The following is a 25,213-nucleotide window of genomic DNA, read 5'->3' as shown; positions in this document are numbered from 1 at the left end:
TTAAACTATTAAACCTTCCCTGCTAATACATTTCACATCGCTGCGCTAAAGTCATTGTATCTATTTGCACTAATTGTGTTTAAATATCAATATCAGTGTTTTCATCTATAAACATCCCAACACAAACCATTCTAGTGGAGCGTAAAAATGCTAGAGCTATAGTTCACTACCGTCGCTAGAGCACAATCTATATTGCCCCCATTTTTAAACTATATTTTAATATTATGTGTGTGTATATATATATATATATATATATATATATATATATATTATCGGTTATTTGTAGAGCACCGACAGATTACGCAGCGTATATATATATATATATATATATACACACATATATATTATATACTGTAGATAGATACATACATGAATACATATGATTCAGAAAGAGCCTGAAATTTTATAGTTTCCTATTTACATTATAAAGTTTTGCATAGTCTTTTCATATACTCATTTTCGGAGAGGCACCAACTCCTACTGAGCATGTGCACAAGGTATCAGTGTTTACATATACTAGTCTATGATTGGCTGATGGCTGTCACATGATACAGGGGGTTGGCAAATGGGGGAAAAATAAACTTGTCAGAAAAAAATCTACTGCTTATTTGAAATTCAAAGTAAGTGCTATTGCTTTTTCATTTTTTTTATTATGCACTTATTGATTATGCAATTCTACTATTGTTTGCACAAAATGAATGCTCCCCTGCGTTATCACTTGCATTCAACTTGTAATCGAAGCCAGTGTTTCTCAACCGCAGTCCTCAAGTATCCCCAACAGGCCAGGTTTTCATTATAGCTGAGCTAGAGCACAGGTGAAATAATCAGCTGATCAGTAACCATGGTAACTAACCTGCTCTCACCCATCAGCTGATTGTTTCACCTGTGCTCTAGTTCAGCTATAATGAAAACCTGGCCTGTTGGGGGAACTTGAGGACCGCAGTTGAGAAACAATGATCTAAGCCATTATTTCTCCCTTGGTCACTCTCACAATTTTTTAAGAGCAATTGGTGTATGATTGATTTATATTATTAGTGCTCAATATAAACCATTCATAAACAATGAAAAAATTGTCTTGCCAAAACATCAGAGTACTAACTACATGTAAATAATAAATTGAAATGGGAAAAACTTTCTTGGTTTTAGTAGATATAATAACAGAATAACCTGAGAATTCATATTTGAAGATTTGAACACCCATTTAATATTAGGTCCTGGGGACATAGAGAAGGGATAGTGGAGCGTGAAAAGCTCCAAAACTGTGTTGATCCTGCAAAATGTGTGATGGTTGGAAGCGCTGTACAACTAACATACTACAGAAAAGTAACTTCCTACCTTAGTGCAGTTGGCCGCTTTGGGCTCCAGTTCTTTAACTTTGACAAGGTCCTGAAGCAAACTTGTCTCTTGATATCCAGGTTTCACATCTAGACGGAACACAGCTCTGGGCTTATCTAGAATCAGTTTCACGTTGATGGCAAAACCCGCCATGTCTATGGCAAATGGTCTAGCAAGAGAATGATTTACAAGAAATCCTTGAACCTTCCCTTCGGAATCTACCTTTAATGACTCGTAGCGTAATTCACCAGCAAATGCTACAGGCCAGGCTGAAACTTTTTTAGTGTATCGCATCTGTGGGAAACAAGGCAGGAGGATCAGAATAAATTATATGGGATATAGGATTAATATATACACATATACACACACACGTACAGTAGGGATGTGAATTTGATTATTTCGGTAGCAAACAAATGCCAACAATGGTATAGTTTACAAGTTGAGCGCTAAATTATTTGCTCATTTGCGGACACGCGATAATTAACCAGCCATTGCAAGTGGTAGCAATTAGCAGTGGCAATTATTGCTTCGAAAATTAACCAGAGATTAAATCTATGGTTAATTTTTTAAAAGAGCCTCATATGCCCTCAAAATAGAGGGCATTATAGTTTGTTATTAAAAAAAATAGCAATAAATAGCAAATAAAAAATAGCTGCACTAGGCAGTTTTGGGACTTTAAGTTGGTGGAACTGAGGTGAAAAGTGCCTTTACATTGCAGTCTATTGGAAATGTGTGTTCCCAGTTAATATGTATGTATATAAGCATACACATTTATATTTATTTGTTAATATGTGTATAAGCACATATTAACACATAAATATATATGTATATAATCATATACATATATATTTAAAAATGCTGCCCATCACTGCGCAACTTACCCCCTTTACTGCGCAAGGTTCTGATGCTGTCTCTGACGGCATCAGAACGACACTCTTATAGGAGCCGATGGAAGCACAGTCTTGTGAGCGCAATGCTTCCTAGCAATGCGAATGCGAGCTTGCGTTCCCATTTCAACACACTTGTAATACCAGCACACGATAATGGTTGTCATCAAATATAAAAAGACTCACTAAAAAATTTGAACAGCTGTTGGTATTTGAAGATGTCTTTGGAAACTAGCTGTATTTTGTAATATTTGTACTACCGAGGGCTGGACTGGGAAATCAGACCGGCCCTGGAACTTTGTATAGACCGGCCTTGCCCCCTCCCCCCCAACAGGCCCAGCCCTGCCCTCACCTTACCGGCCCAGCCAACTCCGCCTCCTGGTATAAGCTCATACCTGCATAATGCAGCAGCCAATCTCCCTTGAACCCCTAACAGCGGTGCTTCTAACCTTAAGCTCCATGTGCTTAACAGCGGTGCTCCAGCTCGCCTCTCTCCTTGTCATGATATCCCCTGCTCCCCCCTCCCCGCTATTAGAGTGGAGCGACTGCCTCACTATGCAAGCTCTAAAAGCACTGCGGGGGGGGGGGATATCATAACAAGGAAAAAGGCAAGCTGGAGGCCACATGGACCGGCACACTGGGAGCATGAGCACAAGGAGCTCAAGTAGGTTAGTAGCCTCTGTGTGCTCGACAAGCTCAGAATGCTTTCTCAGCTGCTCACTATCTTCCAATAGCCGGGAGGCCCACCAGGATTTTTCCCGGTATCCCGTCAGGCCAATCCGGTCCTGGTACTAGTTGGCAGTATCAGGGCAATTAATTGAAGCTTCACAACTAAACAATTAGTTTAAAAAAAAAAAATATGAATTACCCCAAAGTTTCTAATTAGAATATGAATATAAACAGACATGTATGTTAGTCTGTTGTCAGTAAATTCCTTATTTTATTAAAAAAAACACTACATATAAGAATTAAAAAACATGTTAAACCCCTTACCAGATTGAATAACTGGACTTAAGCTAAGAACTGTGTAAGCATAAAGCAGCTGAGTTAACCTCTTCACTACTTGATCTAAATGTCTTTTTAGGTTATTCAGTAATCACTAACCTTGGCACCCCAGATGTTTTGAAACTACATTTCCCATGATGCTTAGGCACTCTGCAGTCTAGTTGAGGATCATGGGAAATGAAATTCCAAATTTCTATTGATAACATTTTTCTATTTCATAATAATGTCACTCACAAAACGGTGAATCCTACATTTACATACATTATTTTCAAGTGAGAGCTTTTTATGCAAATGACTTTATAGCTTTTTAAATAATAGGAAACAATTTGTTAAAGTGAATGGGCTGATTTCTGATCGTGTCTTTCTCAATACTGGTGTCCCACAGGGTAGTGTTTTGTCTCACTTGCTCTATTCCTTATATACCTATATATATATATATATATATATATATATATATATATATATATATATATATATATACACATATATATATATAACGGTTGTACTTCTGCCAATGAATCTGGGAAGTTATTGAAATTTGCAGACGACACTACTCTGATTGGGCTAATTTTAGATGAATTGATCTGTAAGTGATGGAGTGAAGCAAATTAAATGTTCATAAAACCAAAAAGATGGTAATTGATTTTAGACACTGTTGATTGCGGGCCAGATTACAAGTGGAGCACTAACAGTTACGCACAAGCGAAAAGGGGTTTATCGTGGATGTTCGCACGAGTCCTCAGAGCTCTGGTTGATTGTTTTGCAAAACCAAAATATGTCACAAAACACATAAAAAATACATTTAAAAGTGCAATTACACTCATAATAACATCATTTTATAAAAATTATTTATAAAAATATAGCACAAAAGAAATTCTAAGGACTCAAAGGTATGAGGTCTCAGGTGTTAGAAAAAAATGGTAGGCAAATGGCTTTAAAGGGCTCTAAATAAATATATATATATATATATATATATATATATGTATATATACATACATACACACTCCTTATGTTACTGCATATTTATATATATACAGTATGTGTATGTGTATATATGTGTGTACATTTGTATTTATATGTGTGTGTGTATATGTATTTACAGACATATATTCACAAATAAACACACACACACACACACATATATATATATATATATATATATATATATATATGTATGTGTGTGTCCATATGTGTGTACATATATATTTAAGTGCATTGGAGCCCTTTGCAGTCAAGTAGATGAAAACATATAAAAGCATATTTATGCAATATTTATATTTAATAGTGTTATACTGTGCATTTATTGTAAATATTTAACATTCAAATGTTCTGCACATAAGGGAATATGCTCTAAGTATTTATAAATATATATATATATATATATATATATATATATGTTTGTATATATCTATACCTACATATAATTTGTGCAAAAAAAAAATTCATATATATATATATATATATATATATATATATATATATAAATATGTATTTCTGAATAAATAGAACATATTTTGCTATGTGAAGAACATTGTAATATGAAATATTAATATTTTTAGTGTCAGGTTAGCGCACTTGAGAATATGCAATCAGGTTTTGCGCAGGAGTAGGGTGTTATTCCCACCCTTTTTTTGCTCCATTGACTTCTAGGAGGATTAAGTTCGGGTTTTACGCTCGTTGGGTTAGCACACGAGTGAAAATTTAACTTTCTACCCGACACACGCAAAAAGCATACTTCTAGCAGAGTTAACGCTCAAACGGGAGCGTTAAAATACTGCTTCACGTGTAATCTGGCCCAGTATTTGTTTGTTCATTGCCATCCGATACCTTTGCACCAGGAAGAATTCATTGTTTAATTTTCTTTTTTTATACTTTATAAAAAAAAAAAAAAAAATGTGGCTTGCTTGCAACTACCTTTCAGAGAAAGTAAATTTTTCATGATTTTGAAGTTTACCTGTTTAAAAGCTCTAATGATCTTCTGAGGGGTGCTGAAATGAATTTTAAGACATTTGTTTGTTTGTTTTCAAATTTCAAATGTGTGTACATCATTCTAACATTCATTGTATGTAATTGTATTTATTATGCTATCTTTAAATGTATTATTCAATTAAAAATTTTCTAATTTGAATAGTGCATAATTTGGATCGAATTATGCAGTATTCAAATTAGAACATTTTGACTTGATATATTTGTAATAATATGTCTAATGATGTCTTTAAATGTAATATTCAAATTATGCTAGTATATATGAAATAGAAATATTTGAATTGATACATATGTCATTGTCCCCAGAACAGTCCCAAAGTAAAAGAGATGAACGTTAAAAAACGTAATAAAACTTTCTGAAAAATCCCTCTGATGAAGAATGTCGAAACGCGTAATGGCACAACATTTGCGACTCAAAGCCTTTATTACGTTTTTTAAAGTTCATCTGTTTTACTTTGGGACTATTCTGGGGACTTTATAATGAACTGTAAGAACTATAACTACCACCTTAAGCATTACCTGTAAGAACTCTACAGACCACCTTAAGCATTGCTCCTCCTTTTCCTTGTATAGCCCTTTTAAAGGTAACTTCCTTCTTCCTTTTACTGCTTGAATATTTTGTTGCAATCTCTAAGTTTTAGATGATCCTTGTCTAAAGTTATTTCAAGCTTCCTGCTTTTTCTTTGGAGATTCTATTACCAACTGCAGCTCAACCACCAGCTGACACTCATCATATCTGGATACCTTTCAGCTATCTACAACGGACCTGCAAGCTCCTCTCTGCTACTCTGTTACTAACAGCCATCACTGGACTAGCTGCATTCACAGCTTTGCTTCCTTTAAACAACTTAAACGCAAGCATATGTGTCAGCTCTGAACTTTAACGACTTATTACTGCTGCTACATAAGCTGTCTGCTGCTTCATTAACTGTTTGCTGCTTCATAAACTGTCTGCTCATAAGAATACCTTTTGCTGTTAAGAAACAAACACCTCTAACTGCTTGCTGCATTAACCCTTGAAGTGCATATTTGCCCTATCATGTTACTACTTTGCTAACTAACGTTTGCTGCAGTAAAATCTACTTTCCACAAAGTAAAACTAAGGCTTTGTCTAAATCAAACTGCTGTGCTTAGACTGTTAACCTTGTATATTTATTGGAGATCTTATTTTAACCCCATCTGTTTTGCATGTGCTTGCTTTGTACACTGAACTGCAGTCTTCATTTATAACTGCTCATATGTCAGCCCTTTACTCCTGAAACAGAGTTCTTTTTGCTTTTCATAACCTGTTATTCTATAAAAAGGATAAACAAGGTAAATTACAAGCTCAATTGTAATAACTGCTATTTAACTAATTTGCCCATTTTATTCACCTATGTAATCTGGGTTCAAGGTTTATATCTACAAAAACACTATTTAATCAGGGTTCCATTACAGAACCTTACATGAACTTTTGGAGACAGTCATGCACTTCCTGAGGGACATTTTGAAATGCTTCTCTAGTGCTCAAACACACCTGTTGTTATACTGTTTAGCACAAACCTATTTAGGATCCTATTGGAACTCATTTGTTACTCCAGTTTCATGCAGATTAAGGAGCTTATTTGTGCTATCATTGATTGTTTTAGCGCATCCTGCACATCTTGCATACAACCTAAGGGTTGGATTCTTTCAATTCTAAGTTTGGGGTATTCTACTTTCACTACACACGCACACACACACACACACACACACACACACATATATATATATATATATATATATATATATATTACACACATGCACTGATAATGAGTGTCATGGATACCAGGCTCCAAGGGTTAAACCCCTACCACCTACTACCTCACCCCTTCTTGTTTCTTGGTGGTTTTGGACTCCTCAGAGCAACCACAATCTCCCCAACCTTTCCTCTGACCGATCTATCCCTCTCCAACCGGCCGGACCCCTGGAACTACCAGCTGGCCCTGCATCCAACACCCTTTACACTTTACCTCCGGCCGCTTCGAAGTCCCCTTGCCCAGAGCTCCTCTATTTTGGAAATTAGTTCCCCATGGGAAGGGCAAGAGGCCGGGTGATTGCCGGAAGGGAGATCCCTTGGGAACCGGGGGTCCTGGACCACCCTTCAACACCCCTTTCCCAGTGGCCTTCCCGGTGTACGTTTGGTCACCCCTAACTTTTGAACCCCACCATAGATCAAGTCACTTTTTGGAATGTAACAGCTTGAGACCCAGGGCTTTCAAACGACACCCTGGAAGTGCCACCACTCCCCGGTATCACCCTGGATACACCATCCTTCTACTGCTGGACACTGGGGAGCAATGGACACAATGAAGGCACCAGCCTGTCTAGAGGAGCGGGAATGGCTGGAGATGCGAGGGACTGATAAGGCTCTTATCAAGATCAGTTTCTGTATAAATGTTGTGTGTGTTTCCCAAAATTTTTTTATTCATTGTTCACCTGAATGCTGGTATGTCTAGTTATTTGGGTGGGCTCTAGCTGAGGATCATTGTCTTCGCTACATAGCAGCTTGTTCCAGGGGTAGAAAGGACCCGTTGGCTGAGCTACCCAGTCGGGGTAACTGGAGATCAGTCACATTGATGGCAGTGGTGGGATGTTTTCATCTACCTGGAACCTCCAAACCACCACCTGAAGACACCTTCATATGGAGCAGTACTCTGTGCTCCAGAAAATTTGAGCTGAAGGCCTTGTTGGAGGCTAGAGGGAAAATTTTTGGCAACAAAACCAAAGAAGCAATCATAACCGAGCTAATGGGTGGTGACCGGTCTGATGAGTCGACTGGAAGGTCCCCTAGAGACTGAAGGCAGTGGGTGGCCCAGCACGGCGTCCACCGCAGGGACTTCCATGTCTGATGTACAGAGGGAAATTGAGTGGTGGATAGCGCTTTATGATACCAGACCATCCAAGGAGGTAATCAGCAAAATAGTCTCTGTGGTTTCCCAGCTCTAGCTGGCCGAAATCCACTAGTCCATGTTGGGTGCCCCACAGGTCTCCCCAGAGCAGGTTCCCTGTGCCCCAAAGTTACCATATGGGGCTTTCCAAGTCTTCAAGGAGGAGGAGGAGGACATCAACATTTTTTTAAGAAGTCTTTGAAACCCAGTTTGAGCTGCAGGAGGTTGCCAGGACCAACTGGGTTTCCATTCTGCTTGGCAAGTTGTCTGGCCGAGCCTTGGATACTTTCCACACCATCCCTCCTGGAGATCAAAGGGACTATGATAAGATCAAGGAGCGCATCCTGGGCCGAAGTATGCGCCCCGGAGGCACACCGACAGAAGTTCCAGGAGCTTAGGAGACAAATGGGGCAACCTTACACAGAGTGGACACACCGGTTCACCCATGCCATGGACTCTTGGTTCACTGGCTGCAAGGTCACTACCCTGGCTGAAGCCTCACAACTAATCCTCCTGGAACACTTTTATAACTCTGTCCCAGTGGAAGTTAAATAGTGGGTCCGTGATCAGAGACCTGAAACAGCCGATCAAGCAGCTATTCTGGCAGATCAAAATACCGATGCCTGGAGGCAGGCTGCCCCAGAACCCAGGGCAAGCCCCCGATTTGTCCCCGTGGCTGCCCATTTCTCAGTGATTCTTTGGCTGCTCCAGTCACCCTCGGCTCCTCAAGCCAGGTCCGGTACATTCCAAAAATGCTTCTTGTGAGGACAGATAGGCCACGTCCAGCACAACTTCCCGGCATGAACAGCAAGAACTCCCTCTACTCCACAGCCAAAAAATGCCCCGCTGGCCCAATGGGCGAGGGCTCCTGTCAGGACCTACCAAGATGCTGCTCACTGCACGTATGCAGAGGACCCTACCGGGTGGCCAGATGAAGAGGTTGGGGTGATACATGCAGTCCATACTACCACTATGGATAATCGTCACCACCATCAACAGGATGTCTGGGTCAATGGCCAGGCTGCCCAGGGATTGAGAGACACTGGCACTACAATCACCTTGATCCAACCACACTTGGCCCCCACCTCCAGCTAAGCAGGGGGGAACGTGAATGTTCGGGTGGCAGGAGGTGCCACCCTACAGGTGACCACAGCCCACTGACACTTGCACTGGGGCACTGGCTCCCGTGACATGGAGGTGGGCATTATGCACCAACTTCGTGAAAAGGTCATGCTAGGAAATTACCTCAGTCCTCTGGTATCTGCCTTTGTAGGAGATACACCCCCGGAGATTTGCCCAGTGATTACACGCCAGCAAACCAGATGCCCAGCTGCTACACCTTCTCCGGGGACCCAGATGCATCCATGTTAAGGTTGGGAGCAGTCCTAAGCCAGACAGATGAAGGAGGACAAGACCACCCCGTAGTCTACATAAGCCATAAACTGTTGCCAAGAGAAATCGGCTACGCGGCAGTGGAAAAAGAATGTCTAGCTCTGGTGAGGGCCCTGAAAAACCTACAGCCCTACCTGTTTGGAAGACCTTTTACCATCCTAACCGATCACAACCCCCTCGTCTGGCTTAACCGAGTTCCGGGAGACAATGAAAGATTGTTAAGGTGGAGTTTAGCCCTGCAGACCTTTAACTTTGACATTAAGTACAGGCCGGGAAAGAACAATGGAAACGCAGATGGCCTTTCCCAGCAAACTGCAGTGGCATAGTTCCTCGGACAGCCCCAGGCCGACCCATGTTAGGATCTAGCTGGGTCTACCAAACTGGAAGGGGGAAGCTGTCATGGATACCGGGCTGCAAGGGTTAAACCCTTACCCCCTACTACCTCACCCCCCTCTTGTTTCTTGGAAGTTTTGGGCTCCTCAGAGCAACCACAATCTCCCCAACCTTTCCTTTTGAGAGATTTTGTGAACCTGTCCTTGGAAGAGCTGGTCTCTGACCGAGCTATCCCTCTCCGACCGGCTGAGCCCCTGGAACTACCAGCCAGCCCCGTATCCAGCATCTGCCGGAACCCTTTACTTACAGCTGCTTCGAAGGCCCCTTGACCAGAGCTCTCTTGGGGATTGGAACCCCTTGGGGAGGGCAAGAGATGGGCCAGTTGCCGGAGGTGAGCTTGAGTGAGAATCAGGGTTTCAGAGCCCTATTCAGCAGACCGCACTTCGGCTGGCTTGCCTCATGGAACCACCGGCCGGCCGCATCAGCTCGGATTCCCGGTTTTCTTTTAACCCAGGTCGCTCCAGTGGTCCTTTGCCCCAGAGCTCTGCTCTTTTGGAAATTAGTTCCCAATGGGAAGGGCAAGAGGCCGGGTGATTGCCGGAAGGGAGCTCCCTTGGAAACCAGGGGTCCTGGACCCCCCTTCAACATCCCTTTCCCAGTGGCCTTCCCTGTGTACTTTAGGTCGCCCCTAACTTTCAAGCCACGCCATGGATCAAGACACTTTTTGGAATGTAACAGCTCGAGACCCAGGGCTTTCCAACGACACCCTGGAAGTGCTGCCGCTCCCCCAGGATCACACCGGATACACCGGGTGGGAAGTACCCATTGGCGGAGCTACCCAGTCGGGGTAGCCGAAGATCTGTCACAATGAGCATGCAGCAATTTATAATGACTGAATATTTATACACTGGCTCACAGTGCTGTATAATGATGTGAGTTTCTATACACTGTACCCTGTATAAGTACAAGTACACTGCTCTGTATAAATATTATGAATATTTACTCTGACGAATATGCTGTGCAATATAATGGCGGAAAATATATACATAAATAATGAACACGCTGCACAATATGATTATATGAATAAAAGTATCTATACACAGATGAGTATGCTGCGCAGTTTCATGAGTTGAGTTGCTATACGCATATAATGATAACATAGGTTCATTCCTATGTATAGACTGGCTGCTATGGCCACTGCACCTGCTGCCCCAATGGTAGTTCCGCCCCTGAAAATGTGTAAAAATATGTCACTTGATAATATGCAGCATTTCTCTTTTAATAAAGCCCAAAAAATATAAAAAAAATTAATAAAAGTAGGAATATATTATAAGAACCATTATCAATATCTCCTGTACTCTTGATAGCTTTGAGAAGCATTTTATCACATTTTAATGTCTAGAACAGCGATATCTAACCTTAGTACCCCAGATGTTTTTGGAACTACATTTCCCATGATGCTTATGCATTCTGCAGTCTAGTTGAGCATCATGGAATATGTAGTTCCAAAACATCAGTGGTGCCTTGGCTAGATATTGCTGAGCTAGAACCGTCTATGTAGCAGATAAGAAGTTTTAGTAGAATATAAAAACACTCACCTCTTCAAAGATTTCCAAGCTGTAGGTGTTGTCATCATCAGCAAAATACACAACTCCTTCTGGTGCTTCATCAGGATAGAAGGTTTCTCGTAACCAGGTCATACCCAGATTTCTCTGCAATGTTCCTCTTGCTCTCCTAATACCCTTTGGAGACATTATGTTGAGGTGTGTATACTGAATGCCACAAGTCTTTAAGAAGTTTTTCACTAGCAGCGTCTTTTTTATGGAGTCCTCCACTACAATCCAATGTAACGCCGGCACTTGGCGCAAAGTGTTAGACATGCGCGTGAGTTCTGCCTTCTGCACAAGTCGGGTGTATGTTGGGGTAATAACAAAGATTGTGGGTAGCGAGGATGACAGAGATTTCTTTTTTGGCTTCCATGGCACTACCGGAAGAAAAAGAAAAAAAAAATTATAAAATGATTTATCCCATGCCATATTTTGCTCAGATGGATCATTTCCAAAAGGGTCAAGAGAGGCAGTTATGTTGATTTATTAAAGTTTTATGGGGTAATAATGGGAGGCATTAAAGGGACATTCAGGTGTAAAAAGAAATTAATGTATTTGTGCTGTAAAATTGTTTCTCCCTTAAAAGGACGCTCAACCCAAAATAAACTTTTATGATTCAGAAAGAGCAGCAGTTTTAAGACACTTTCCAATTTACTTCCATCATCAAACTTTACAGTTTTATTATATTCACATTTTCTGGAGAACAAGATCCTACTGAGCATGTGCACAAGCTCACAGTGTATACTTATACAAGTCTGTGATTGGCTAATGTCTGTCACATGATACAAGGAGCGGAAAATGGGAGAAAAAAAATTGTCAGAAAAAATCTACTGCTTATTTGAAATTCAGAGTAGGTGTTAAATTATTGTCTTTTTATTGTGCAATTCTACTGCATTGAGTGGTCCTTATAATGTGTTCTCAATGACTTGTTAAACAGCTGTAGAGCCTAAAATGTAGGAGAAATTGCTTCTTTAGTCTTTTGTATACAAACATTATTATTTTTTTCTGTGAAATTTTAAAATGTACTTTAATTTGTCAGCCCCTGTATCATGTGACAGCCACCAGCCAATTACAGACTGATATATGTATATGATGTGAACTCTTGCACATGCTTAAAGGGACAGTATACTGTAAAATAGTTTTTCCTTTATTGTGTTTACAATTGCTTTTTTACCAACTGCAGAGTAAAAAATGTATGAAAATTAGCTTTTTAAGGCTTATTTGTGTATATTAAAGCTCTGATTTTGTGTTTTAAAGCCACAACCTAATAAAATGGGTTGAGCTTGTAGGTATAATCAGATCTCATTACTGTATCACATTGTGTACATATACATGCTTCTTTATCTTATATCTGTCCATAAAACAATCACCAGTACTTTGAGAGAACAATGGAAAATCAACATTGTATTACCTTATCTCTACTATATCCGACTGGGAGTGTAATTTCTTCTGCTGGCTGTGTTTACAAAGCTTATCTATAGCTGGTACGCGGGGCCACAAACTTTCAGAATAGGTGGGGATACCACATGCTAAATCAACTATTTCAAATGCCAATATAAGGGTAAAGGAGCTACTTGTAAACAATTTAATACACTCCAGCAGGTAAAGTGGATCATTGGGAACAAATTAAAGGGGAGAAATTTTTTGAGTAAACTGTCCCTTTAATAGGACCTTGTGCCTCAGACTAAGAGCAAAGAGATAATTAAAGTAAATTAGAAGGTTGTTTAAAATCTGAATTATGAAAGTTTAATTTTGTCTTTAATGCCCCTTTAATTCTGAAAATGTTGAGCTTTCCAATTCTTGATAAAAGTGGAATTGTAGGCACCAAACCTAGCACTGCTATATTCCCCACCATCTAGGTTACAACATGGACACTAAAACTTTGCAGTTCTTCCCCTTTTGTGACGTCACTAAGTAAAATATTCTCCCATTCCTGGTGATCTATTTTACCAGCTGGAGTACATTAAATTGTTTAAAAATAACTCTTTACCTTTATTTTGGTATTTGAAATAACTGATTTTGTCAATTGAGACTGCCACCTATACTGAACGTATCTGTATAGAAAAGCTATTTAAACAAGAGGCAGGGGAAAAAACATCTTCTCAATGTGTGAGGAGTGAAAAAGCAGACCATTTGAATGGGTGTTCCTGCATCAGCTCTGAATATAGTGAACTCCAATCAACTGCTTGCTTGAGTACATGGTCTCTTTAACTTTGAAAATTGTGGGCTTTCCAATTCCAAAAACAATTGGCAGAGTATACTACAGATTTCAAATTCGAAGGAAATGAAGAATGAGCTGATGTTCCTCCTCATGTGGGCACAAGTTTGGAAATTAAAGGGACAGTATACACCAATTTTCATATAACTGCATGTAATAGACACTACTATAAAGAGGAATATGCACAGATACTGATCTAAAATCCAGTATAAAACATTATAAAAACTTCCTTAGAAGCTCCCAGTTTATCACTGTTGATGAGGTTAGGCTGGGACACCCAGTGAAAGGGGCTGAGAAAGCAGGAAGAGCAAACACTCCCCTCCTACCCTGCATATGAAAAGATTAATTAAACAAACAGGAACAAGCAGAAATCTGTAGACTTTGGTCTACATCTGATACTTTGGGGCTCGGTTAGGAGTCTGAAAATCAGCACAATGTTATTAAACAAAATAAGAAAAAAGATACATTGTTGCAAAACCACTCCCAGACAGGCTATATAAATGGATCATCTACAAAACATTTATGCAAAGAAAAATCTAGTGTACAATGTCCCTTTAAACCCTACTATAATCTACATCAGGGGTGTCCAAACTTTGCTCTCCAGAGGTTTTGGAACTACATTTCCGATGATGCTCAGCCAGCATTTTATCTAGCTGAGCATCATGGGAAATGTAGTTCCAAAACCTCTGGAGAGCAAAGTTTGGACACCCCTGATCTACATAGTCAACTTAAAATGCATAAAATGCATTTGAAAAACGCTTAGTTTTTGAATACAAGAAAAAAAATCCCTATGATGCACATGAATAAAACATTTAAAAATGTTTAAAATACATTTCTATTCTATTAGTTCTATTGGTATGCAGCATCAATCAATCTCTAATACATTAGCTCTATTAGTAGACAGCAACTATCAATCGCTAATCCAGTGGTTCCCAAACTGTGCGCTGCAGCACCCTGGTACGCCGTGACTGGCCTACAGGGGTGCCGCAAAATATTTTTCTTTTGCAACCGTAAAAGTGCTCATTAATGGTGCGCCACTGACAAGACCACTGATGAGATTGTATTGTTTCAAAAATAGACCCGAATGTACTCACCAAGATGCGACATGCGTAGATGGGTACGATGTACAATGTTATCACATAAATATATGACTTAATCTGCGAGTACATAGTGATTATACGCTTAAAAATGGACAAGTTTTTATTTAAAAAGTACACTAGGACTGAAAATGAAGAGGATACACCACAAAATAGTGGCGGGTGTGTGAAGAAACGGAAATATTGTAAATATGATGATAATTATTTGGATTTTGGCTTTACATCAACAAATGTCAATGGTGAAGAAAGACCGCAGTATGTTCTGTGTTTGAAGATTTTAGCTCCAGAAAACAAGATTCCAAGTAAGCTAAAATGCCATTTCGAAAAAAAACAATCATTCAAACATGGTTGGTAAATCTCGTGACTTCTTTCCCAGAAAGGTAAAAATAAAAACATGGTACTTCTTTTCAGCATATGTCAATACCAAACAATGCTCTGCTAGCCTTATATAAGGTAATGTGCATTTAATATTAATCGCACCAAGCCACCAACTGCACGCTGCAACTGTCAGGTATAAATATAGATTATTAAAATATGGTTTGACTTGGGGTGCCTTGAAACATTAAGACTACCGTGAACCGATAAAGATTGGGAGCCATTGCTCTAATCTATTGTTTCTATTGGTAGACAGCAACACTCCATCTTTATTCTATTGGTAGAAAACAACATTCCGTCACTAATCTATTGGTTCTATTGGTAGACAGCAACAAACTATAACTAATCTATTGGTTTTATTGGTAGACAGCAACAATCCATCACTAATCTATTGGTTCTATTGGTAGACAACAACAATCCATAACTAATCTATTGGTTTAATTGGTAGACAGCAACAATCCATCACTAATCTATTGGTTCTATTGGTAGACAACAACAATCCATCACTAATCTATTGGTTCTATTGGTAGACAGCAGCAATCCATCTCTAATATATAAGCTATATTGGTGGACAGCACCAATCCATCTTTATTCTATTAGTTCTATTGGTAGAAAACAACATTCCGTCACCATTCTATTGGTAGACAGCAACACTCCATCACTATTCTATTGGTTCTATTGCTAGACAGCAACTATCCATCACTATTCTATTGGTTCTATTGGTAGACAGCAACAATCCATCTCTAATCTGTTGATTCTATTGGAAGACAGTAACAATCTATCACTAATCTATTGGTTCTTTTGTTAGACAGCAACAATCCATCACTAATCTATTGGTTTTATTGGTAGACAGCAACAGTCCATCACTAAATCTATTGGTAGACAGCAACAACCCATCTCTATTAAATAAGCTATATTGGGGGACAGCAACAATGCATCTTTATTCTATTAGTTCTATTGGTAGACAGCAACAATCCATTTTTATTTTATTGGTTCTATTGGTAGACAGCAACAATCCATCCCTCTTCTATTGGTTCTATTGGTAGACAGCAACAATCCATCTCTAATCTGTTGATTCTATTGGAAGACAGCAACAATCCATCACTAATCTTTTGGTTCTTTTGGTAGACAGCAACAATCCATATTTATCGTATTGGTTCTATTGGTAGACATCAACATTCCATCAATACTCTATTGGTTCTATTGGTAGACAGCAGCAATCCTTCTCTAATCTGTTGATTCTATTGGAAGACAGCAACAATCCATAACTAATCTATTGGTAGACTGCAACAATCCATCACAAATCTATTGGTTCTATTGGTAGACAGCAACAATCTATCTTTATTCTATTGGTTCTATTGGTAGACATCAACATTCCATCACTAATCTATTGGTTCTATTGCTAGACAGCAACACTCCATCTTCATTATATTGGTTCTATTGGTAGACATCAACAATCCATAACTAATCTATTGGTTCTATTGGTAGAAAGCAACAATACATCTCTAATCTGTTAATTCTATTGGAAGACAGCAACAATCCATCACTAATCTATTGGTTCTATTGGTAGACAGCAACAATCCATCTTTATTCTATTGGTTCTATTGGTAGAAAACAATATTCTGTTACTATTCTATTGGTAGACAGCAACACTCCATCTTTATTCTATTGTTTCTATTGGTAGACATCAACAATCTATCACTAATCTAATTCTAATGGTTCTATTAGTAGACAGAACCAATAGATTAGTGTTGGAATGTTGCTGTCTACCAATAGAACCAGTAAATTAGTGATAGATAATTGCTGTCAATAAAACTGATAAAATAAAGATTGCTTGTTGCTGTCCACCAATATAGCTAATATATTAGAGATGGATTGTTGTGTCTACCAAAAGAACCAATAGATTAGCTATGGATTGTTGCTGTCTATCTATTGGTTCTATTGGTAGACACAACAATCCATCTCTAATAAATTAGCTATATTGGTGGACAGCAACAATCCATCTTTATTCTATTAGTTTTATTGGTGGACAGCAATAATCCATCTCTAATATATTAGCAATATTGGTGGACAGCAACAATCCATCTTTATTCTATTGGTCCTACTGATAGACATCAACAATCCATCTTTATTCTATTGGTAGACAGCAACATTCCATCCCTAATCTATTGGTTCTATTGGTAGACAGTAACATTCCATCTCTAATCTATAGGTTCTATTGGTAGACAGTAACAATCCATCTCTAATCTATTGGATATAGTGGTAGACAGTAACAATCCATCTCTAATCTATTGGTTCTATTAGTAGACAGCAACAATCCATCACTAATCAATTGGATACAATAGTAGGCAGCAACAATCCATCACTAATCTATTGGTTCTTTTGGTAGACAGAAACAATCCATCTCTCATCTGTTGGCTCTTTTGGTAGACAGCAACAATCCATCACTAATCTGTTGGTTCTATTGGAAGACAGCAACAATCCATAACTAATCTATTGGTTCTATTGGTAGACAGCAATAATCCATAAGTAATCTATTGGTTCTATTGGTAGACAGCAATAATCCATAAGTAATCTATTGGTTCTATTGGTAGACAGCAACAATCCATCATGAATTTGTGCACATACGTTTTATATGCAAACTTTTTGTGGCATCTACTGAGCATGCACAAGAGGTCACAGTACATACACTAACAAGTCTTTGGCTGATGTCTGTCACATGATACCTGGCCCAGGAATATGGTTGCCAGCTGTGCTCTATACAAATTCTGGATGACCAGACAACCGAAAATGGTTGTACAATACAATACAATACCTGGGGTCACACAATGTTCCCACAAAAGCTCAACCTTAGGCCCCAGCAGTCATTTTATCCCCTTGGTTGCCAGTAACACAGATATGCAGTAGTGATTTGACCCCTTTCACTGCCAGTAGCACACATCCAGCAATGATTTAACTCCCCTCTGTGTTTCCGATAACACATATAATAGAAAATACACAGTTTAACTTATTTTTTAGCCATATTTGTAGTGCATAGAAGCCTAGAATAGCCTTTACATTTCGCTGACAGGGGACTTCAAAGATACTGGATATTTAATTGTCCAGTACTTTTGTATATATTTTACTGGACATCCTGCTAAAATACTGGACTGTCCAGTTGAATACTGGATACCTGGCATAGTTACCCAGGGAAATAAAAGGATACATATCTAGTGCTTATCTGAATATTTACTTTTTGAAGTTCTTTTATGTTTGTGGAAGACAGATGGATGGCGTTTAGCTTTGAGAGATATACTGTGAAATGGCAAGGGTATATATGACGTGTGAAGAAGCTGTTGCAATAGATGTTATAAATCTTATGCTTAATATCTCCATTTATCATTAGAATGTTGATAAGAATATGGGTGTTACAAAGAACACTTACTTAGAACAAGTATTTTTACTAGGATATCTTTAATAAGGTAATTCAAAATGATTTACTTGTAAGAGTGAGATAAGGCTTAAGGTAAAAATAAATTCCTTTATCACTAGGTGTGTGTAGAAAACTTTACTGCAAATCATAAAAGGATTATAAGTGCTTGAAGGTGGATACACCTCTGTATTGCTTAATCCTTTGTGCTAATACTTTGAATGGCAGCAAATGAGTATTTAAAGGGACATAAAACAGTTCTCTAGTAAAAACAAATATGGTAAAGGGATATTATACACTAGCTTTTTCTTTGCATAAATGTTTTGTAGATGATCCATTTATATAGCCCATACAAGGGGGGGGGGGGGGTATAAAAAAAAGTATAGTTTTGCTTATTTTAAATAACATTGCTCTGATTTTCAGACTCCTAACCAAGCCCCAAAGTTTTAGGAGAATACTGACGTATACCTACTTCAGCTTGCTCCTGTTTGTGTAAAGGGTCTTTGCATATGCAAAGGAAGGGGGAGGGGGGCTGTCTGCTATTCCCCCCTTGCAGTGGGTGTTCCAGCTACCTTTTTAACAGAGCTAAACTGGAAGCTTCTAAGTAAGTTTTTAAAAAGGTTTTATACTGGATTTTTAGATCAGTATCTGTGCATATTTTTCTTTTTAGTAGTGTCTATTACATGCAGTTATATGAAAATTGGAGTATACTGTCCATTCAAATTAACGTAAACATAAATGAGGGAGGCTTAAAAGGACCTGAAACCTGGTTTCTTCTTTCAGGATTCCTTCACTTGATATCCTTTGCTGAAAGAAGCAGCAATGCACCACTGAGAGCTAGCTGAACACATCTAGTCAGCCAATCATGAGACAAATGTGTGCAGGCACCAATCACCATGTACTGTAGCTCTTACTAGTGTAGGATAGGATATGTACATATTTTTCAACAATGGATACCAAGAGAACAAAGTAGATTTGAAGATAGACGTAAATTTAAAAGTGTCTTAAAGGGACAGTCAACACCAGAATTTTTGTTGTTTAAAAAGAAAGATAATCCCTTAATTACCCGTTCCCCAGTTTTGCATATCCAACACAGTTATAATAATACACGTTTTACCTCTGTAATTATCTTGTATCTAAGCCTCTGCTGACTGCCCCCTTATTTCAGTTCTTTTGACAGACATGCAGTTTAGCCAATCAGTGCTCAGTCCTAGGTCACTTTACGTGCATGAGCTCAATGCTATCTATATGAAAAATGTGAACTAATGCCCTCTAGTGGTCAAAATGTATTCAGATTAGAGGCAGTCTTCAAGGTCTAAGAGATTAGCATATGAACCTCCTAGGTTTAGCTTTCAACTAAGAATACCAAGAGAACAAAGCAAAATTTGTGATAAAAGTAATTTGGGAAGTTGTTTAAAATTGCATGCCCTATTTAAATCATGAACGTTTTTTTTGGGCTTGACTGTCCCTTTAAGAAAGTAAAAATCCTTTTGTAAGAAAATAACAAAATTGATGTACAGGTGATACCTTTACAGAGATATTAAACACTAAATAAATCATTGTTTGAATGTTGTATTGTACTCAGAGCAAAAATTATACTGAAAATAATTTGTACATGTTTATTTAAAATTTATAATAGTTAATGTCCATAAACCAGTGGGCGCCACCATATTTTAACTTAAGTTACCTTTTCTGCTGAGACCAATTAGGAATGGTTATAAATGGCTTACTAGATTGTGCAACCAATGAAAGCTAAGGAATACAGCTACAGTATGTCTGCACTTCCATGTTTTACATGAATTGGAAAGTCCACAATATTTAGAATTAAATTACAGGAAAGGGGAACAAAATAAATAATAAAAGTATATTGCAAAGTTATTTTAATTCATGTAAATAAACCATTTATATTAATATTTGAGTTACTTTACTAATAGTGGATACAATTGTAAGCCTTTAGGACACTAAGGGTCCCTTTGTCAGGCATCTTGGACCTCAATGCAACTGTATTCACTATAAGTAAACTATTAAAGGTATTACCTGCACATCACTTTTGTTCTTTTCTTACTTTCCTTGGTTAACACTGTACTACCCTTTTTCTGCATAAAAGTATCCTAAAATTACATGCTGTATTTGAATCAAACAAGATTAATTTTGACCTTCCTATTCCTTTAAAAGGGACACTGAACCCATTTTTTTCTTTTGTGATTCAGATAGAGCATGGAATTTTAAGCAACTTTCTGATTTACTCCTATTATCAATTATTCTTCGTTTCTCTTGCTATCTTTATTTGAAAAAGAAGGCATCTAAGCTATTATTTTGGTTCAGTACACTGGACAGCACTTGTTTATTGGTGGATGAATTTATCCACCAATCGGCAAGAACAACCCAGGTTGTTCATCAAAAATGGGCCAGCATCTAAACTTACATGCTTGGGTTCAGTGTCCCTTTAAGTTGCATTCTGCCTATTCTGAGCATGAGCAAAACAGTCTTACTATCTCCCTAGAATAATCTGAATAGTAAACCAGCTCAAGTTAATCTAGAAGATTTATGAATCAAGCTAGATAAGACTTCCTATAGAGACACAAGCCTCCTTGTAGGGCTGTGACAGTACGTAATGGACAGAGCACAAATTAAGTAATAAAAATAAAAAATAATAATAAATGCACTTTATATTACTGTGGCTAGCCTTGCCCTCTGCAGATGCAAGCCCGCACCAGCTCCTTCAAATAAGGCAAGAGGTAGGTAGGTAGAATTTAGCTACTGAAAACAATTGCAGCAAACAAGATATATATATATTTTCTTCTAAAAAATGTTTAGACTTGGCTAATATGTTATTCTATGGCAATGAGAAATGTCTTGTAATTACAAGGTGTTTACTGTCACTTTAACTTGACTCCTTCATGTGACTCTGTATTTAGCTGCCTGATCATTACTTGTCACATTACCCCATTGCTCTCAGATGACGCTCCTGAGATTACACTTTCCTGTTCTTCTTTGGCTGCGTGACTAAAGCTGGCTAAATGGCACTGCATTCATCTGATTTATCATTTCACCTTTGTCCCTTGCTCTAGCTATGGTGCTGGAATTTATGCTTTTTTTCCTACTATTTTATCACTTGTATAAGTCAGGGTGAGAAATACCTATAGATCTTATTTAAAGGGACAGTCTACTCCAAATGTTTTATTGTTTAATTAGATAGATAATGCATTTACTACCCATTATGCAGCTTTGCACAAACCAACACTGTTAAAGGGACAGTCTAGTACAAATTAAACTTTCATTATTCAGATAGGACTTTTAATTTTAATCAACTTTCCAATTTACTTTTATCATCAAATTTGCTTTTTTCTCTTGGTATTCTTAGTTTAAACTAAACATAGGTAGGCTCATATGCTAATTTCTAAGCCTTTGAGGGCTGCCTCTTATCACAGGCTTTTTAAATCTCTTTTCAACACAAAGAGACAGAAAGTACACGTGGGCCATATAGATAACACTGTGTTCAGGCACAGGGGGTTATTTAAGATTTAGCACAAAACAATGCTAAATTTAAGACAATAGATAATAAACAGTCACAGTCATGTGATCAGGGGGCTGGAAGAAGGTTCCTAGATACAAGGTAATCACAGATGTAAAAAGTATATTTATATAACTGTGTTGGTTATGCAAAACTGCGGAATGGGTAATAAAGGGATTATCTATCTTTTAAAACAATAACAATTCTATGGTAGACTGTTCCTTTAATTTAATATGCTTTTAAAGGGGCAGTCTAGTCAAAATTAAACTTTCATTATTCAGATAGAACTTCTTTCCAATTTACTTTTATCATCAAATTTGCTTTGTTCTCTTGGTATTCTTAGGGAAGCCTGATAAAACAGACAGAGATCTGAGAAACGCGTTGCTTTCTGTGTTTTAAATACCAGGGTCATTTATTTGACCTCTGTTTTTATATGCTTTTTATTAATGTTGGATTAATATATCTATATGTAAGAGTCTGAGCTTCTTTCTTTCATTGAGAACACCTGGGATTCCAGTATTCACGCTGGGCCAGTAAGCTGGTACAAAGCAAGTTTCCAATTTGCCTTACTTAGCACAAATGGGTGCTGTTTTACTTGTGAGTATTCACTTGTGTTTTCTTTTCCTATATTGTCTCTACTTTATCAAACTCTGAGGTGCCCTTGTCTTATGATTTTCTTCACAGAAAAAGCTTAGTTGAAACTAAACCTAGGTAGGCTCATATGCTAATTTCTAAGCCTTTGAAGGCTGCCTCTTATCACATGTTTTTTTTATTGCTTTTCACAACAAGAGACTGTTAGCTCATGTGGGCCATATAGATAACACTGTGTTCAGGCTAGGACCTCTAGTTATGAAGCCGTCTACTTACCTGCATTCGCCGGCTCAATACGCTCGCCTAAGCTCCCCTACCATCGCCGCCGCGGACCTGAATACGTTCGCCAAAGTTATCAAAAAAGCTGTCAAGAAGCCACGCACCAAGTACGGAGTGATGAGCAGCGGACTGTTGTTAACTGACAGTCATCGATCTTGTTGCTCATCGGCTTCTTCGCAGCTTTCTTGCTATACTGTCACTAAGCACCCACACTAAACTACACTGTGTTACCCCCTAAACCGCCACTCCTGGAGCCCCCCTGTACCTAAATAAAGTTATTACCCCCTAAAACGCCGCTCCTGGACCCCGCCGCAACTATAATAAATGTATTAACCCCTAAACCGCCGCTCCCAGACCCTGCCGCCACCTACATTATACCTTTTAACCCCTATCCTGCCCCCACTACACCGCCGCCACCTATATTCAAGTTATTAACCCCTATCCTGCGGATCCCGGACCCTGCCGCAACTAAATAAATTGTTTAACCCCTAATCCGCCGCACCCGGAGCCCACCGCCACCTATATTAAAGTTATTAACCCTTATCCTGCCCCCCACTACACCGCTGCAACCTACATTAAACTCATTAACCCCTAAACCGCCGTTCCCGGACCCCGCCGCAACTAAATTAAATGTTTAACCCCTAAACCACCGCTCCTGGACCCCTCCGCCACCTATATTTAACTTATTAACCCCTAAACCTAAGTCTAACACTAACGCTAACACCCCCTAACTTTAATATTATTTTAATAAATCTAAATAAAACTTACTATTATTAACCAAATTATTCCTATTTAAAACTAAATACTTACCAATAAAATAAACCCTAAGATAGCTACAATATAACTAATAATTATATTGTAGCTATTTTAGGATTTATTTTTATTTTACAGGCAACTTTGTATTTATTTTAATTAGGTACAATAGTTATTAAATAGTTATTAACTATTTAATAACTACCTAGCTAAAATACTTACAAAATTACTTGTAAAATAAATCCTAACCTAAGTTACAATTAAACCTAACACTACACTATAATTAAATTAATCTTCAGGGGGTTAGTGTTAGGTTTTTTTAAGGGGGGTTTGGGTGGGTTAGAGTAGGGGTATGTGGGTGGTGGGTTTTAATGTTGGGGGGGTTGTATTTTTTTTTACAGGTAAAAGAGCTGATTACTTTGGGGCAATGCCCCGCAAAAAGCCCTGGTAAAAGAGCTGGTTACTTTGTAATTTAGAATAGGGCAGGGCATTTTTTTTTTTTTGGTGGGCTTTATTATTTTATTAGGGGGCTTAGATTAGGTGTAATTAGTTTAAACTTCTTGTAATTCTTTTTTTATTTTCTGTAATTTAGTGTTTTTTTTGTACTATAGTTTAGTTTATTTAATTTAATTTTAGGTAATTGTAGTTAATTTATTTAATTAATTTAATGATAGTGTAGTGTTAGGTTTAATTGTAACTTAGGTTAGGATTTATTTTACAGGTAATTTTGTAAGTATTTTAGCTAGGTAGTTATTAAATAGTTAATAACTATTTAATAACTATTGTACCTAGTTAAAATAAATACAAAGTTGCCTGTAAAATAAAAATAAATCCTAAAATAGCTACAATATAATTATTAGTTATATTGTAGCTATCTTAGGGTTTATTTTACAGGTAAGTATTTAGTTTTAAATAGGATTAATTTAGTTAATATGAGTAATATTATTTAGATTTATTAAAATAATATTTAAGTTAGGGGGAGGTTAGGGTTAGTGTTAGACTTAGGTTTAGGGGTTAATAATTTTAATATAGGTGGCAGCGGTATAGGGGGGGCAGGATAGGGGTTAATCATTTTAATATAGGTGGTGGCGGTATAGGGGGGGCAGGATAGGGGTTAATAACTTTAATATAGGTGGCGGTGGGGTCCGGGAGTGGCGGTTTAGGGGTTAAACAATTTATTTAGTTGCGGCGGGGTCCGGGATCCGCAGGATAGGGGTTAATAAGTTTATGTAGGTGGCGGTGGTATAGGGGGCGGCAGATTAGGGGTTAATATGTATAATGTAGGTGGCAGCGGGGTCCGGGAGCGGCGGTTTAGGGGTTAACATGTTTATTATAGTTGCGGCGGGGTCCGGGAGCGGTGGTTTAGGGGTTAACAAATTTATTTAGTTGCGATGGTGTAGGGGGGGCAGATTAGGGGTGTTTAGACTCGGGGTACATGTTAGGGTGTTAGGTGCAGACGTTCCCATAGGAATCAATGGGATATCGGGCAGCAGCGAACATGAGCTTTCGCTATGGTCAGACTC

At 38.2% G+C, this 25,213-nt stretch overlaps 1 protein-coding gene across 1 annotated transcript in view; it reads right to left on the bottom strand.

The window, feature by feature from the left end:
- LOC128666495 (galactosylgalactosylxylosylprotein 3-beta-glucuronosyltransferase 1-like) overlaps positions 1-25,213 on the bottom strand; it is a 70,738-nt gene that overhangs the window by 2,678 nt on the left and 42,847 nt on the right. Inside the window, exons 2-3 of the mRNA XM_053721123.1 lie at positions 11,446-11,831; positions 1,336-1,629 (exon numbers count right to left, since the gene is read on the bottom strand). Coding sequence (XP_053577098.1) covers positions 1,336-1,629; positions 11,446-11,831 — 680 coding nt within the window. The remainder of the gene's footprint in view (positions 1-1,335; positions 1,630-11,445; positions 11,832-25,213) is intronic.

The sequence above is a fragment of the Bombina bombina genome, chromosome 7 (genome assembly GCF_027579735.1).
Source record: "Bombina bombina isolate aBomBom1 chromosome 7, aBomBom1.pri, whole genome shotgun sequence".
Taxonomy (NCBI): domain Eukaryota; kingdom Metazoa; phylum Chordata; class Amphibia; order Anura; family Bombinatoridae; genus Bombina; species Bombina bombina.
Note: the sequence above shows the minus strand (reverse complement) of the source record. Positions and strands in the feature narration are given on the sequence as shown.